General features: G+C 40.7%; 1 protein-coding gene across 2 annotated transcripts in view; it reads right to left on the reverse strand.

The window, feature by feature from the left end:
• Positions 1-18,187, reverse strand: part of cop1 (COP1 E3 ubiquitin ligase) — a 141,610-nt gene that overhangs the window by 80,174 nt on the left and 43,249 nt on the right. For both annotated transcript variants that reach the window (XM_069937536.1, XM_069937535.1), the window contains exons 5-7: positions 15,129-15,248; positions 12,058-12,126; positions 1,030-1,089 (exon numbers count right to left, since the gene is read on the reverse strand). In XM_069937536.1, coding sequence (XP_069793637.1) covers positions 1,030-1,089; positions 12,058-12,126; positions 15,129-15,248 — 249 coding nt within the window. The remainder of the gene's footprint in view (positions 1-1,029; positions 1,090-12,057; positions 12,127-15,128; positions 15,249-18,187) is intronic.

Genomic DNA, 18,187 nt, shown 5'->3' on the forward strand with positions numbered 1-18,187 from the left:
CCCGATGTTTTACATAATTACCCTTTGACTTCTGAGAGCTTGTTCTTTATTGAGTTGCTCTTTTGTTCCTAATATATTTCAGAATGCCTTTGGATTCTCCTTAATCTCCTGCCAACGGTAAACCACTGCCTCTTTTGCCCGCTTAATTTTTTTTTAAGTAGCCTCCTACACCCTCTATATTTCTTCAGGGAGTTGCCCAATTGTAAGGGCCAAAACATACAATATCCTTCATATTTTTTTACCTGATAACATCTTCATGAATCTGTGTATTTCAAGATTCCCTCATTTTGCTATCTTTGTCTTTCATCCTTATAGGAGCATGCTGGTCTGAACTCTGCTAATTCTCTTTTTAAAGGCTCTCATTTGTCAGATGCTGTTTTACCCAGAAGTTTCTGCACCCAATCTACTTTGCTGTTCATAAGCTTTTCGTCAAACCACTCCAGCCTGTCCACTCAGAACATTTTATCAGTTGTTGAACCAGGAATACCACACACCATCTGTAGTTTCAGAAATACAAGTCTGCCTCTTAACTGAGTCATCAATCCCTGTGCAAGTGATATGATTTTGTTCTGGCTACAATTCACACTAAATTAAATAACTGTCAATGAGCACAAAGCACTCAAGGTACAACTTGCCCTGGCCCTCATCGGCAATCTGGCAGTCACCCATTCATTCCCCACTTACACATTCAAACCATGGGTTGACTGGCTCCAAAAAAAAACATGCAGTTGTCAATCTCATGATTACATGCCATGAAGCCAGTTGTCATGTCAGCTCCCAAATCTCCAGTTTGAGTACCTCAGCTGATCAACAATTGCAAGTCTCAGAGCAGTGCACAGACTCCCAAGCTGAAGCAACTTCAGATAAGCACAGGCAGCATATGGATTTATAGACCAGTTGCAAGAGAACTCTAAGCTTAGTTTTCAAAACATCGATTCAGGAAGGTTCAGAAGTGAAGCGAGATTTCTCCAAGTTTTTCCTAAATTAACATGAATAGGTGAAACAGGCAAAAGAAAAAAAATTACAAACCTCCACTCGTTTGATGTCCTCCTCAAGAACATTCAGTTCCTTTTGTAGCTGTTCCAATTGCTGTGAAAAGGTGGAAACAGTTAACTTTACCAGTAACCTTAAAAGATTTAAATTCTGTCATAAATCCAATCCACATGATGTGGTAACCTTCCACATCCAAGTATCTGTCCAAACATCTCTTTGATATTGTAACAGTATCTGCCAGTAACCACCTCCTCTGGCATCTTACTCCAGATCATCACACCATGTGAAAACTTACCCATCATATCTTCTTTAAATTATTCCCTTTCTCACCTTAATCCTGTTCCATTTAGTTCTCAACTCCCTTACTCAGGGGAAAAAGATTCTGACTGAATACTCTATGACCTTCATAATTTATAAACCTCAAGAGGTTATCCATCAACCTCCTCCATTCCAGTGCAAACAAGGCTAGTGTTCCTAATCTCTCCTTATAACTATAACCTTCCATTGACAAACATATGGTGAATCTCTTCTGCACACGCTCAATGCTCCCCACGTTCTTCTTGTAGTGTCTTGACCAAATCTGGACACAATTCTCCAATGAGGCCTAACCAACAGTTTGCACAACGGCAACATGACAATCCAACTCAATGCCTTGAACCATGAAATCAAGCATACCAATTTTTTTTTCATTCCCCTTTCCTATCCAAAAATTTGTCTAAACACCATTTAAAATGCTACAATTGTATGTCTCCATCTGTACTGCAACTTTCATGGAACTATGAACTTGCATTCTGAGATTGCTGCACATTAAAATGTTCAACCAGAATATGACTTCTCAAAATGCTTCACACTTGTTTGCATTATATTTCATCTGTCACCACTGATTGATGTCCAAGTGTAATAGCTTTCTTTACCATGTGCAACACCAATGTTCATATCACCTGCAAACTTGCTAATCAGCCCACCCACATTATCTTATCATTTATAGGTAACCAAAAAACAATGGTCCCAGCACTGATCCCAACACACTGCTTGTTACAGATCCTGTCAGAGAATCACCCCTCCACCATTACCCATTGCTTCCAATCACCAAGCCAGTTTTGGATCCAGCTTACCTTCTAGACAAACTGATCATGTGGGACCTTGTCAAAACCTGTTCTGAAATCAATGTAAACCACAACAACTGCACTGCCTTCAATTTTCCAAAGTCACAAAAAACTCAGATTTATGATACAATATCTCCTTTGAACTAAACCAAGTTGACTCTGCTTACTCAGTCCCTGTCTTTCCAAGTTAACCAGTATAGTACAGAAACAGGCCCTTTGGCCCACATGTCTGTGCTGTACATAATATCCATATCAAATACTCTGCTACTTTCAGCTGATAACCTCCCTCACCTTCAGATTCATGTGTCTTTCTCGAAGATTAAAATAACACTACTTTATCTTTTCCCACCACTACTTCTGGCAGCCCATTCCAGGCATCTAGTCTGTGTAAAATATTTGCCTCTCATTTCCCTTAAATGTCCTCCCCTTCACCTTAAATGCATGATCAGTGTGCAATGTTTTCACCCTGGAAAAAAATGGTGACTGTCCACCCTACCAATGCCTCTAATGATTTTATAAACTTGTACCAGGTCTCCCCTCAGCCTCCCACACTCCAGAGAAAACCACTGAAGTTTGTCCAATCTTTCCCCATTGCTCATGTACTCAAAAACAGGCCATATCCTGCAAAACTTCTTCTGTACCCTTTTCAAAGTCTCCACATCCTTCCTCTCATTCAGAATCTTACCCAAAAGCATCCGTACCACTGATTTAATCCTGACAGCCCTGTAGTTATCCAGCTTAACCCTTTCCCATTTAAACAAGGAGATACAACATTCACCATCTTCCAATCTTCTGGTACCTTAGCTGTGACTAATGAAAAACAAAAAGGATCTCTCACAGCCCCAGCAATAATCTTCCTTGCTTCCTTCACTTCTTTCTTTTCTCTCATCAAACTTCTTGTTAACCAGGGTTCCCTGAACTTACCACCTTTGCCTCTTGCTCTGACTGAGACTCTGCCTAAGATTTTACAATCCCATTTTTAAAAAGCCTTACACAATCGGTTGTTTCCCTCCCACAGCTGATCCCAATGAGCTTGTCCCAGGTCCTGTCAAAACCTACCATCCACTAGCTTAGGGCGTCACCTCATGGACTGACTACTTTTTACGATAATGACCTTGAAGCTCAATGAATGAAGCATGGCCAGTGTTCACAAAGCATTCTTTTGACAATTCAAACACTTGCCCTCCTCACTCCCTTAGTTAGCAAAGGTAGAGTACAATTGCTTCTCCAGTGGGACCTTGAACAAACTGCTTCATTTCTTGAATGCATTTTACAAATTTCACCCCACCTAAGCCTCCAACATGAATGCAATCCCAGTCTATAGAGGGGAAAGTTAAAATCCCCCTGCAACCTGTTATTTTTATGTCCTTTGGCAATTTTACAACACACCTGTTCTTCTAATTCTGACAATTCAGAGGCCTATAGAATAACCCAAGCAACGTGACTATCTCTCGTTACTTCAACGTTCGACCCAAATGGTCCTGTTGAGCCAATCTGCCTAAAATATCCTCCCCGAGCATTGCTCCCCTTGATTAGTTGCTAACACCCTTTCCTCTTTTGCACCTCAGTCATACTTGAAATAAATCATCCCAGAACATTGAGCTGCCAGTTCTGACCTTCCCTCAGGCTCTTCCATGACTGGACCAGTATTACAATACTCTGCACTGATTTACACTCTGAGCTCATCCGTATTATCCCAAAGGTTCTGTGCACTGAAGTAAATGCAATTAAGCCAATCAGTTCTTCCATGCCTCCCTTGATTTATTTGCTCTTCCCATTGCACCTGCCTGTTCTATGCACTATGCAAAAGTCAGCCTTCTGCACTCATTCTTTTTTTAATATTTTATTTAAAATTTTCTCCATACATGCAGTAATCTAAATGAATAATGTAATACAAAATGCAAAAAAAGTTACATATATGATGGCATTCAAACCCCCCCCTTCCCAAAACCCTTCCCTCCCTAAAAACCCCTCCCTCAAAATAATCAAAGTCAATATAAAAGATGCAATATAACTATATAAATTTGGAAAAAGAAAAAGAAAGAAAAATTTTCAGGATTGCACAGAGAGATATCATCTAACACACATAAATAAAACTCCTCATTACAAAGGAGAGGAGAATCTCGTCGGTCTAGAGGGACAGAAAGGACTTTACTACAAATTTAAGCCTAAAATTTGGATATACGGGAGCTAAATTTTCAAAAACAATGAGTATTTATTTCTCAAACTATATGCAATTTTTTTCCAAATGAACACAACTTTGAATTTCTGCATGCCATCTTGGCATATCTAAAATTATATCTGATTTCCAAGTAACTGCAATACATTTCCTCATCATAACTACTTTAACAAATTTCAATTGATATATTCATAGTTTTATAATTTTGTAAATCTAACCCAAAATATCTTAAATTAGGACAAAGCCAATTTGAATGCAAGGAAGTTCCTACATCTTCACCACACCTGAAGCATTGATTCGATAGATCTAATCTGGCAACTTTCATAACAATCTTCAACATTTATAATCTCCTTATGAAACAAACTATCCAAAAATTAATTATCCTTTGAAAAAAAATACAAGAGGATTTTGAATCAAAGGCATTTTAGGTGATATAACTTCTCTTACATCAATTTCATAATTTATTTCATTCCATATATCAAATATTTCAATAATGGTGTATCTTTATCAACAACCATTAATTTTAATTCGCACTTATAAACAAATTCTTCTGCTTTTATTTCTCCTATTTTATACAAATCTATTTTAACCCATGCTGATTTTTTTCCTTTCAAAGAAAGAAGCAAGAAATCTCATTTGAGACATTCAATAATAGTTTTTAAAATTCATATTTCCATGTTAACTTCTCTAAAGAAACTTGATATTTTACCTTTCCAGAGAATTGTCCTTACACATTTATTCAATTCTTGAAAAAAAATTTGAGGTATTAAAATAGGTAATGCTTGGAAAAGATATTATGTTCTTGGAAATATAGTCATCTTAATACAATTAACCTTTGCCACCAAAGTTGTAAGTAAATTCATCTTTTTATGTAATAGTGAATAATTCATTTAGATATATTTTTACAATTATTATCCGTACAGATACCTAAATATTTTATACCCTCTTTTGGCCATTTAAACTGAGTATCACTATGACATTGAGTGTAATTGCCTTCCGTTAATGGCATAATTTCACTTTAATCCCAATTTATTTTGTAACTCAAAACTTTCCCATATTCTTCCAACTGGGTATGCAATTTTCGTAAAGGTGTCTCAGGTTGTCAAATATATCAAAACATCATCTGCAAATAAACTAATTTTATGTTCTACCCAAACTACATTAAATCCTTTAATTTCAAAATCATTAAATTGCTTGAGCAAGAGGTTCTATTGCTAAAATAAACAAAGCTGGGGATAGAGTGGATCCTTGTCTACTTAATCTACTGAATTGAAATGGTGTAAATATTTGTCCATAAGTCACTACTTTATCTTTAGGATTATTAAATAGTGCCCTAATCCAAATTACAAAATTCAATCCAAATCTTTTCAACACCTTAAACAAAAAATCCCATTCCAATCTTTCAAATGCTTTTTTTCTGCATCTAAAGCCACTACAACACTCAAATCAGCTAAATAAATTATTCCAAGTAATCTAGCTACATTTTTCAACAACTGTCTCTTTCATCTTTTAAAGATTCCGAACTAGATAATTTCAAATAAAATTTTTTTACATGATTCATTTATTTCTTGAGGCTTAGAAGTAACTACGTTATCCTTTTTAATAACATTAATTATTCTCGAGGTCTGTTCTGCCTTTAATTTCCAAGCAAATAGTTTACGTGATCTCTCACCCAATTTGTTTATCTTTGTTTTGTTCTTATAATTGCTTTTTCAGTTTTATAAGATTGCAATATTATACTGACGTTGTTATTAATTGTCTATGTTTATTTTCAGAACTCAGTTTTTGAAGATCCTTTAAGAAAACTGTTCTCTTTTTCTAATTGATCAATCTCTCTAATATAATCCTTTGTAATTTTAGAAGTGAAACATAATTTAGCTTCTTAAATATGCTTTTAAAGCATCCCATATAGAAAACTTATCATTTACTGAATTCAAATTTGTATCACAAGTGTCCAAATTTGTGTTCGAACAAACTCACCAAATTTTTTCTTCAATCATAAAGAATTCAATCTCCATCTATAACTTGTCTTTTCCTTTACAGGCATTTCCACCATTATTAACAAAGGGGAATGATCAGATAAAGTCCTCGCTTTATAATCAGCTTCAAAAAACGTAGCTTACAGTTGTATCGAAATCAAAATTAAATCAAATCTAGAATAAAAGTCATACCTACTCAAATAAAATAAAATGAATATCTCTCAGATGAATCCTCCTCCATATATCTATTAAATTCAAAACTTTCATCAAAACCAATGTAGCTGCTTTTATTCTTGTCATTACTCGAGTAACTTTCATTCTTGTTCCCAGCCCACTGCCTCACTTGTTCAAAACTGCCAGTCGCACGAGCAAACTTCCCTGCAAGGATATTGGTCCCACTCCAGCACAGGTACAACATGATAACATTAGATATAAAAGTAGGTTTTGGCAATGAAGTTGACAAACCTAATTAGTCATTCCATAAGATAATCAATGATCGAGCCGTGAAATACGCTCCAGCTACCCATCTGTTCCCCATAATCCTTAATTCCCTTATTATAAAAAAACTCAGTGTCTTAAATAAATTTCATGAGGCTGCCACTACTACTTCATTGACAGAAAAACTCCACAAATTCAATGGGCTCTGGGGGAGCTGGCTCCTTTTCATCTTTGTCCTAAATCTATTCCCCTGTCCTTGTGCAGTAAAATCACCATTATCTAGAATTCAATCAACTGGAAACTCAAACAACTGGCAAAAAAAAGGAAACGATTAACTAATAGATTTTAAATAAATAAGACTGAGAAGATGGACCCCGTGGGGTAGCGCTGAGACTACATTGGACATGTGCAGGTTTACCTCACTGAACGGGAAATGGCCCACTGAACAGGAAATGCCCCAGTGAACGGGAAATGCCCCTCAATTCATGTGCATTCCTTTCTCTGTTGCCACTTGCGTGGAGGTGAGTCAGGCTGTCAGCCCGAGGAAGATGCACCAAGGGCCTGACTGGGACATTTGCATGGAAGTGAGTAAGGCTGAGCCGAAGGTATGACCAGGACACTTGAGTGGAGGCAAGTCAATTTGCACAGAGGGCCTGACCAGGACACCTGCATGGAGGGAGTCAGGTTGCGCCGAGAGTCTCACCAGGATGAAGAGCCAATCAATGCTGTTTGCGCTGGGAGACTATGTGTCTCTATTCCTGCAGAGTAATAATCTTTATTTTTAGTATTAGGTATATTAGTAAGGCTTTATCTGTCAATTTGGTGGAGGGAGTTCATTATGATGACGGCATGATTCTTCTTTCTTTGGCTTGGCTTTGCGGACGAAGATTTATGGAGGGGGTAAAAAGTCCACGTCAGCTGCATGCTCGTTTGTGGCTGACAAATCCGATGCGGGACAGGCAGACACGATTGCAGCGGTTGCAGGGGAAAATTGGTTGGTTGGGGTTGGGTGTTGGGTTTTTCCTCCTTTGCCTTTTGTCAGTGAGGTGGGCTCTGCGGTCTTCTTCAAAGGAGGTTGCTGCCCGCCAAACTGTGAGGCGCCAAGATGCACGGTTTGAGGCGTTATCAGCCCACTGGCGGTGGTCAATGTGGTCAAGAGATTTCTTTAGGCAGTCCTTGTACCTTTTCTTTGGTGCACCTCTGTCACGGTGGCCAGTGGAGAGCTCGCCATATAACACGATCTTGGGAAGGCGATGGTCCTCCATTCTGGAGACGTGACCCATCCAGCGCAGCTGGATCTTCAGCAGCGTGGACTCGATGCTGTCGACCCCTGCCATCTCGGGTACTTCGACGTTAGGGATGTAAGCGCTCCAATGGATGTTGAGGATGGAGCGGAGACAACACTGGTGGAAGCGTTCTAGGAGCCGCAGGTGGTGCCGGTAGAGGACCCATGATTCGGAGCCGAACAGGAGTGTGGGTATGACAACGGCTCTGTATACGCTTATCTTTGTGAGGTTTTTCAGTTGGTTGTTTTTCCAGACTCTTTTGTGTAGTCTTCCAAAGGCGCTATTTGCCTTGGCGAGTCTGTTGTCTATCTCATTGTCGATCCTTGCATCTGATGAAATGGTGCAGCCGAGATAGGTAAACTGGTTGACCGTTTTGAGTTTTGTGTGCCCGATGGAGATGTGGGGGGGCTGGTAGTCATGGTGGGGAGCTGGCTGATGGAGGACTTCAGTTTTCTTCAGGCTGACTTCCAGGCCAAACATTTTGGCAGTTTCCGCAAAGCAGGACGTTAAGCGCTGAAGAGCTGGCTCTGAATGGGCAACTAAAGCGGCATCGTCTGCAAAGAGTAGTTCACGGACAAGTTTCTCTTGTGTCTTGGTGTGAGCTTGCAGGCGCCTCTCAGATTGAAGAGACTGCCATCCGTGCGGTACCGGATATAAACAGCGTCTTCATTGTTGGGGTCTTTCATGGCTTGGTTCAGCATCATGCTGAAGAAGATTGAAAAGAGGGTTGGTGCGAGAACACAGCCTTGCTTCACGCCATTGTTAATGGAGAAGGGTTCAGAGAGCTCATTGCTGTATCTGACCCGACCTTGTTGGTTTTCGTGCAGTTGGATAATCATGTTGAGGAACTTTGGGGGACATCCGATGCGCTCTAGTATTTGCCAAAGCCCTTTCCTACTCACGGTGTCGAAGGCTTTGGTGAGGTCAACAAAGGTGATGTAGAGTCCTTTGTTTTGTTCTCTGCACTTTTCTTGGAGCTGTCTGAGGGCAAAGACCATGTCAGTAGTTCCTCTGTTTGCGCGAAAGCCGCACTGTGATTCTGGGAGAATATTCTCGGCGACACTAGGTATTATTCTATTTAGTAGAATCCTAGCGAAGATTTTGCCTGCAATGGAGAGCAACGTGATTCCCCTGTAGTTTGAGCAGTCTGATTTCTCGCCTTTGTTTTTGTACAGGGTGATGATGGTGGCATCACATAGATCCTGAGGCAGTTTACCTTGGTCCCAACAAAGCTTGAAAAATTCATGCAGTTTGGCATGCAGAGTTTTGCCGCCAGCCTTCCAGACTTCTGGGGGGATTCCATCCATACCTGCTGCTTTGCCACTTTTCAGTTGTTCGATTGCCTTATATGTCTCATCCAGGGTGGGAACCTTATCCAGCTCTAGCCTTAGGGGCTGTTGAGGGAGCTGGAGCAGGGCGGAATCTTGGACTGAAAAGAGATTGTAAGTGTTCTGACCATCGGTTGAGGATGGAGATCTTGTCGCTGAGGAGGACTTTGCCGTCTGAGCTGCGCAGCGGGCTTTGGACTTGGGGTGAGGGGCCGTACACAGCCTTTAGAGCCTCGTAGAAAACCCTGAAGTCGCCAATGTCCGCGCTGAGCTGGGTTCGTTTGGCGAGGCTAGTCCACCACTCATTTTGGATCTCCCGGAGTTTGCGCTGAAGATGGCTGCATGCGCGACGGAAGGCTTGTTTCTTCTCTGGACAGGACGGCTTTGTAAGGTGAGCCTGGTGGGCAGCTCGCTTCTTTGCCAGCAGCTCCTGGATTTCCTGGCTGTTTTCGTCAAACCAGTCCTTGTTTTTCCTGGAGGAGAAGCCCAGTACCTCTTCAGTGGATTGCAGTATGGTAGTCTTCAACTGATCCCAGGGGGTTTCAGGGGATGGGTCCGTGAGGCGGGTTGCATCGTCGAGCTTTGCTTTGAGGTTTGCCTGGAAGTTTCCTCTCGCTTCGTCTGACTGCAGGTTTCCAACATTGAACCTCTTTCTGGGGGCTTTATTGTTCCTGGGCTTTGGCTTGAAGTGAAGGTTGAGCTTGCAGCGAACCAGCCGGTGGTCAGTGTGGCATTCCGCGCTAGGCATGACCCTGGTGTGGAGCACATCTCGTTTGTCACTTTCTCGCACCAGGATATAGTCCAGGAGGTGCCAGTGTTTGGATCGGGGATGCATCCAGGTGGTCTTAAGGCTGTCCCTCTGCTGAAAAAGGGTGTTTGTAATGACAAGCCGCTGTTCTGCGCAGAGCTCCAACAGGAGGCGCCCATTGTCGTTGGACTTGCCGACGCCATGCTTGCCCAGGATTCCTGGCCAGGTTTCTGAGTCTTTGCCGACACGAGCGTTGAAGTCGCCCAGGATGACAACCTTGTCGGCTTAAACTACATTATAGTGCCAGCAACCGGGGTTCTAATTTAAAATTTGTAAATTACGGGAATTATTTGATTAAAGCGAACTTTACATAATTAAAGTCTACAATACTGATTTTTGCACTGTCTTTTGTTTTTTAAATCATGTATTCTTAATGTAAGTGTATTAGTTTGGCATTGGGGGTTTCACTGTACCCACAACAGTTCCAATTATCCAAAATCCTGAGAAACAGAGGTGCCAGAAGCTTGAATTGTGAACAGAAAGACTTCCTGAAGATCAGACAGCATCCATGGGTAGAAATGGCCAATGTTTCAGGTCAGAACCCTTTGTCCAGACTGGACAAAGGTTGGGGGGGAGGGGGGGGGTGATCCTACACATAAAAAGGAGAAAGAAAGAAAGTGGGAGAGGGGGCCCAGAGGTGATCAGACCAAAGGCATGAGAGGAGGAGAAACCATAAGTGGGGGGGGGGGGGGGGGGCAAATTTTTAAAAAACTTTTAAAAATTCTCGAGAGATGAGTGAGTGCCAGGACCTGAAGAATCCAGAGAGAAGCTCATGAGAGTTTGGTCCTCAACCCAAAACATTGATCATCTCATTCCTTCCACTGATGCTGCCTGACCTGCTGTGCTCAAAGTGTTTGATTTTTGTTCCAGATTCCAGCGTCTGCAGTTGAGAGCCTGGGATTAGGTGGTACAGGTCGAGTCCCCCATATCCGAAGTTCCGAAAAGATCCAAAAACCAAACTTTTAATTAGTGCCAACATGACATCACAAGTTAAAAAAATTCAATATCTGACTTGCCCATGTGGGGCTCTGACGCTCTATTGGAATTAGTTTGATTACGGTAACAGTAAAATAAAAACAAAATCTTTGCTTCTGGCCAGGAAGATGCCAAACGGAGCTGGGTCCAAATCTTCAACGTCGGCTGCAGCTGGAGTTGGTGACAGCGCCTTCATTCTCAACATCAGGTGCAGTTCCGTCCGCATCGAAGAAGTTGCCTTGGGCTCCCAAGCAGGGGCAGGGACCGCAGTTGGGGACCGGCAGCAAGATGTCAACCAGTAGTGTCATAAGACAAAAACCATTGTTAATGAGGCAGGTGACACAAGAGGAAACATTTGAAAAAGCCATCGAGGAGAATTTCTAGTGTTTGGTGCTGCATTTATCTTCTTTTGTACACAGTGATTCATTTTTTTTTGTAAGTACTAAACATTATTTCATGTGAATTTTCCACTTGTGGCATCAAGTCAGCGCTCAAAAAGCCTGCTGTTGTTTGTTGTTGTTTAACCATTGATACAGATATTCTGTTGATGCTATTGTGCTGCTTAGTTCCATTGTTCCTAAAGCCAAAAAAGAATGAAAATCATCTGGTCCCAAGCGTTTCAGATGTGGGATACTGTACCTATAATAGGTACTTGATGGTTGGCACGGTCTCAGGAGAACAAAAGGCCTGTTTCTGTGTTCCACAATTCCATGACTTCCACTATATCTGAGGGACAGACTCTGATTTGATGTGTTATCCAAAATCAGGTTCTACACTCCTTCAGTGGTGTTCTTAACTTCAGTAAAGGCAGAAACATCCGTATCATTGGCATCGGACTTGAATTCAACTTCAAGGGCAGGTGCTTCCACAAATTACACACATATATAGCAGCAACTATTGCCAGATTTTATCTCAACATTACTTTCAAATAGGCAAGTTAATTGCAAAAGAAAAGCGAAACTAACCTCCTTCTTATTCCTTTTTGCCTCCTGAAGAAACTCCATGAGGATATGCAGCTGAGCTGCTTGCGATTCCTATCCAAAAAAAGTCAGAATGGTGTAAATGCAAAGCACATTATTTTAGTCATGTCACTGCGTAGACTAATAAAGATTGAAATGCTGACAGGTCACTAGGAGGTCACAAATAGCCATAATAGCACAGCAACTGGCCTGTCCTTATCTGTACCCATTTTTCCATCTCTCAAGACCTCATTGTAACAAGGCGCACTGATAACAATTTTAAAGGAAAGGGAGGGGCATATCTAGATTTCCATGAACCTGTGTAAAGCATTTCTCCATTTCTGTCCTGAATAGCTAGCTCAAGTTAATCATTTAACCTTTACCCTAGATTTCCTCATCTCGGAAAATAATTGCATGATCAAATTCATTTATCTCTTCAGTTAGTATTGTTATATCAATCCTTAATCAGAGTTTGGCCTGAGATGTTGCCTGTTCATCCATGAACCTAATTACAGATAAATGATACAAGCCTCAAACAACCAAACTTCAACATGTGTGAAGTCTTGAATCCAAATTGTATTTTTAACATAACAAATGTGCTAATGGCCAAAGATGTGCTAACCTTCAAGTCTTTTGTACCAGAAAACTTTGGTTGATTGTAGAAAAGTACAGAAGTTCAGGGCATCATATTGCAATAAAATCAGTGTTCAAGCTAGACAAAGGTTTGCCTGGTTCACCTGCCAAGAAGCTCCTGGTCAACAACAATGCTGGTCATGATTCTTGTGTTTATACAGATACTATTTAAATGTGATGAGGAATCTCTCCTCCACAACCACATCAAACTGAGTTCTGGTGCAATACCACTCATTGAGTGAAATCATTTTTTCCTCAACTCCACTCTCCATACTGAATTATTTTTGTAGCATTTGTGCTCACCCAGTCTCATTGAAACCTTCCTGCTATCTGGATCTTTCTTCCTCACTTCCAACCACACTGACAATTGTGGTATTGGCAGCATATTTCTTAATTGAGGCTCCTACCGTGAGAAGGGAACCTGTGGCATTGAATTGCATACAGTACTCCAGTCAGTGATGTTCCTATCAACCATTACTTTTTTGCTTTCTCCACTGAAACAGATTTTAAGAAAGCTTGACACTTCCCTTCTGATCCCATGGGGTTTTACTGTTTTTGGTGTCATGTGAAATTTTTTCAAACTTGCTGAAATCCATGTAGATTTTAAATACGTTCATCAATGTGCCAGAATGTCACTTCATAAAGTTCTATTAAATGTATTGTAACAGAATATTTGGAGATGTTTTGGGGAGATAAATTGGGAAAAGTAGGGTAGATGACATTCATGCACACACTTTAAAGCAGATCTTATTTGAAATACTGGAGATTTCATATCCACAGTACTTTGCAGAAACTGTGCAGAATGCCTATGGATTTCACAAGTGGGTGTTAATTGAATTGCCGGCATGAATGAATGGACTATTGTCTTTGAAGCCACAGAAAGCAGACAGGCTGTCTACTGATACCTCTTTGCAAGGCTTTTGACAAGATTGCTCAGAGGTCATTGAGGGGTTCTTTTTTACCTAAAAACAACAGATGAACTAGAAGACTAACTCCTATTATTTGCTGGAGAGGATCAGGGGTTTTGCAGGTGAGAGAGAGGACACATACTTCCAGGCAGTCAGAGACTCAGAGAGAGAAATAGAAGGGCGTCTTGTGTTTCTGTGTGTGACACAGAAAGCTGCAACAAGCCAGGAACTGAAACAGAACCTTCAGAGTGGCGGATGGCTGGAAGTGCTATCTGTCTGATGTTTCTCTTGGAATAAGTGGAACAGAAAGGAACTCTGTAGTAGCCTGAAAGAAAGAGGTTATCATCTGGAGAACCCTGATGGGGCAAGTTTCATCAGCAAGACATTGAGGTGACAACTGTACATCAGTTGTGGAAATGCTGGAACCACACATCTCTCTCTGCAAACCTACAAGAACCTTCCTGAGCGGTAACCATTTACTTTTCGAGCACCAAAGCCTGGTGAACTTTATACATGTTACTTCTGTGCACAGTATAAGAATTGCCTACAACCAGAGAACTTGGAAGAATGAGAAGCGAGATTGGACTGTGAACCAAAGAACTTTCTTAAATTCATACACACATTACATGCACTTAGAATTAGAAGGGGGTTAAGTTAGGTTATTTAAGTTAATAGTGATAAGTTAAAGTTTGATTCAGTTTTCATGTTTAAAGATAATTAAAATCAACTTTTGTTTAAGTAACCATTTGTCATGGTGAATATCATTGCTGCTGGGTTTTGGGGTCCTTTGGGCTCATAACAGTATACATACCCTCTGCACATAGGCTACATTTTCGTCTCTTCCCCTTCACTTATTGCTCCATAAATGGTTTTCCTTAATTTTTTTTCCTGCCGATATATTTTAAACACATTGCCTATGCTTTCCTCTAATCAAGGTTTTCCATAATGTTGAATTCATGTTACCTTTATAAACTTCCTCTGTATGTTTTATCTTGCCCTCTATGCTCATTGAGCTCCCTATGGGATTCAAAATTAAGAATTCTTTTTTGCTTTTCATACAAATTTGTTCCAAACTATTGCTCTTTCCTCCTTGAATGCCTGTTTCCCCAGTTTTACTTATGTTTTGTTCCTTCTCTGAGCCAAAACCAAGTAATGGCCAGTCTCTCAGTTTCATTTTTCACATGTGCATGTTTAGTCTGAAACCTTTTACCAGCACCATACCTGCTAATGGACTTCTTGCATCCAATAAAAACTGATGCTTTCTTTGCACGTCAACCATAACACGTCAAAGCATTGTGATCAGGGAGGAAATGACCCCGCTGCTGCTATAATATTACAAGCAAAAAGATGTACTGCAGAGGAGTATATACCAGTACCTGACTGCAGGGTAGATCAATAAAGACTGGATCATCTCAATATTGCATTAGCTCTCTTTGCCTTTGACATTTGCTCTGGTCTCTCCCCTCCCCCCCCCCCCCCCAACCAATGCCAAATAACCCCTTTGCCCTGTTATCTTTAAGCTTTCAGAATACTCACAGCTTCCAGCTGCTGCTTCTTCTGTATGATAAGCTCCAGCATGAGGTTAACATTGGCAAGATCCAAATTGTCCTGGTCTGTAATTAAAACATCTTGTATTGCCTGCCATCTATGACCATTCTAGAAAGAAAGCAGAGAGCATAAAAATATCAGAGTCTGCATCTAGAAACGAAAAATAAATTAGCATCAGGAACTTAAGTGTCTGTATGATCTGCTGCATCATAAAATATCATCCCAACATACAGCATTGTCACCTTAACCTATCCTCCCAGGAAGACCATTGAACGTAGGAACAGAATTAGGCTATTCAGCCCATCAAGTCTGCTCTGCCATTCAAATCATGGTGTGCGTCTCTTACTTTGCACATTATTTCTCACTGAATTTTTCTGTATGTATTTTGTTTACATTTCTCTTTTATATACTGTACATATCTTTTCTTGAGTACAGTATTTTGCACTACTGATAAGGAAAAAGAATGTCAGGTTGTACATGATGTCATTTATGTACTCTGACAATAAATCTGAACTTCTGAATTTTCCCTCTCAACCTATGGTCCTGTTTTCTCTCTGTAACCTTTGGCACCTTTACTAATCAAGAACCTATCCACTTCCACTTTAAAATATACCCAATGTCTTAGCCATCATAGCTGTTAGTGAAAACAAATTCCACAGATTCACCATTTCCCCCTCAACTCTGTTCTGACTGGCGGGAGATTACTGACTGAGGTGAATGTTGAGAGCTTTGTTTGAGTTGTTTTTAAATTTAAATAGAGTGCAGGAATCTGAACTCAATGATTGGCATGAGACCACTGAGAGGTTGAACCAGAAGCCAATAAGAGGAAAGGAAATTCAAAGTACAAGTAGCCCATTATAAGAGTGGGGATTTGTAGGCTTTGACTCAAGAGGCTAAGGTATTGGTGCAAGTGACAGCAGCAATATATTGGGGGGGGGGGGGGGGGGGAGAGAGAGCAAGGGGTGGAGGGGGAAGGTTTCACTAAGAGATATAGGTAAAAGCAGGTGAGGTCAGGTAAGATCTTTTCCCCAAATGCAATGAGTGTAAATGGCAGCCAGGGAGGGCAGTCGTAAGTTCCACTTGTAGAATGTGGGGAAATGGGGAAGCCGCCAGCATCCTGGAGGACTACACCTGCCAGGTGCATCCAGCTGCAGCTCCTGATAGACTGTGTTAGGGAGCTGAATCATTCAGGAGGCAGACAAGATGAAGGACACAGTTAACCAAGAGGCAAGAGACAAGTAGCTTGGTAACCATTAGGAGAGGAAAAGGGAATAGGGACTCAGTGCAGGATACCCCTGTGTCCATCCCCTCAATAACCTGTACACTGTTTTGGATATTGTTAAGGGGAAACAACCTACCAGGGCCAAGCCACAGTGGTGAGGTCTCTGGCTCAGAGTCTGGGCCCTGGCTCAGAAGGGAAAGAAGGAAAAAGGAGAACTAATATGATAGGGGATTCAATGGTCAGGGAAACATAGCAGATTTTTTTGGTTGAGATCAAGACCCCCAGAAGGTACGTTGCCTTCTAGGTGCCAATGTCAGGTACAGCTCAAATTAAGTCCACAGCATTCTCAAGTGGGAGGGCAAATAGCCAGATGTCATGGTCCATGTGGAGATCAATTTCATGGGTAGTAAAGGTGACAATGTCCTGCAAAGCATGCTCAGGGAGTTAGATGCCAAGTTAAAGGAAAGGATTTCTGTGGTTATGACCTCAGAATTACTCCAATGCTATATGCTAGTGAGGTGCTATATGCTAGTGAGGCCTGAAAGAGGAGGACAATACAGTTTAATATGCGGTGGAAGAAGAAGGGCTTCAGATTTTTGGACCATTGGCCTCTCTTCTAGGAAAGGAAAAACAGTTTGTATCTGAACTGAAGTGGGACCAATATTCTTGCAAGATTTGCTCATGCTACTCTGGGGAGATTAAATTAGTGATGCAAGGAGAAGTTAACCAGAGCACCTCAGCTGATAGTGGAATGCTTATGGAAAAAGATGTTGATAAGCCCACAGACAAATGCAGAAATAGAAAAGTTGAGCATGGAGACAATAATGTTCTGAGTTGCATCTATTTCAATGCAAGGAGTATGGTAGGAAAGGTAAATGAGCTCAACACATGGAGTTAAGACATCATAGCCATTACTATGATGGTTTGTAAGCAGGGTAGAACTGTTGGCTCAATGTTATGGGGTAGCATTGTTTTAGACATGATAGGGCAGGATAAAGGGGGAGAGGTAGTATTGGTAGTTAGGGAAAATTTCATAGTGGTGCTCAGACAGGACAGACTGGAGCACTATATTGATGGAAGAGGAATGAGAAAGGGATGACCACGTTAATGGGATTATATTAGATCCAACAGTCAGCAGGAATTGGAAAAGCAAATTTGGAGAAAATTAGCATATAGCTGCAAGAAACAAAAAATTGTTATAGCAGAGGCGGTGCATTTGGCATAGCAGTTAGTGCAACACCTAAACAGCGTCAGCAATTGGGTCAAGGGTTTGAATCCCATGCTGGCTGTAAGGAGTTGGTACATTCTTCACATGTCTTTCTTTCTTTTAAAATATTTTTAATGTATTAAAATATAAACAATTGAACAATATAATGATACAATATGTTACAAGATTCAGAAAAATAAACATTATACAATATTCTCATAATAGGGAAATCCAGAGCACAGTCATAACAATAAAATACGATTTTACAAGAAAAAAAAACAAAAGAAAAATTTCAAAACCCCTTCCTCGAAGCAAGGTTGAAAGTTGATATGTATGAATCAAGTGACACCAACTTGGAGAGGAACAACACAGCGACAAAATTCCAGAACAACCTTAAATCTTAAGATTATGATAATTGTCCATAAATGGGTCTTTTGGAATTTAACATTTGAATCCTGGATAGCATATGTAATTTTTTTCTCAAGTTAAATAAGCCATAATATATCTTAGCCAATGTGCATATGTAGGTGGAGTATTATCTTTCCTTTTAATTAAAAGTGCACGTCTGGCTAACAATGCAAAAGATGAAATTCGGCTTTGAATTGAAGTCAGTAAAAC

This window comes from Narcine bancroftii, chromosome 5 (genome assembly GCF_036971445.1).
Source record: "Narcine bancroftii isolate sNarBan1 chromosome 5, sNarBan1.hap1, whole genome shotgun sequence".
Taxonomy (NCBI): Eukaryota; Metazoa; Chordata; class Chondrichthyes; order Torpediniformes; family Narcinidae; genus Narcine; species Narcine bancroftii.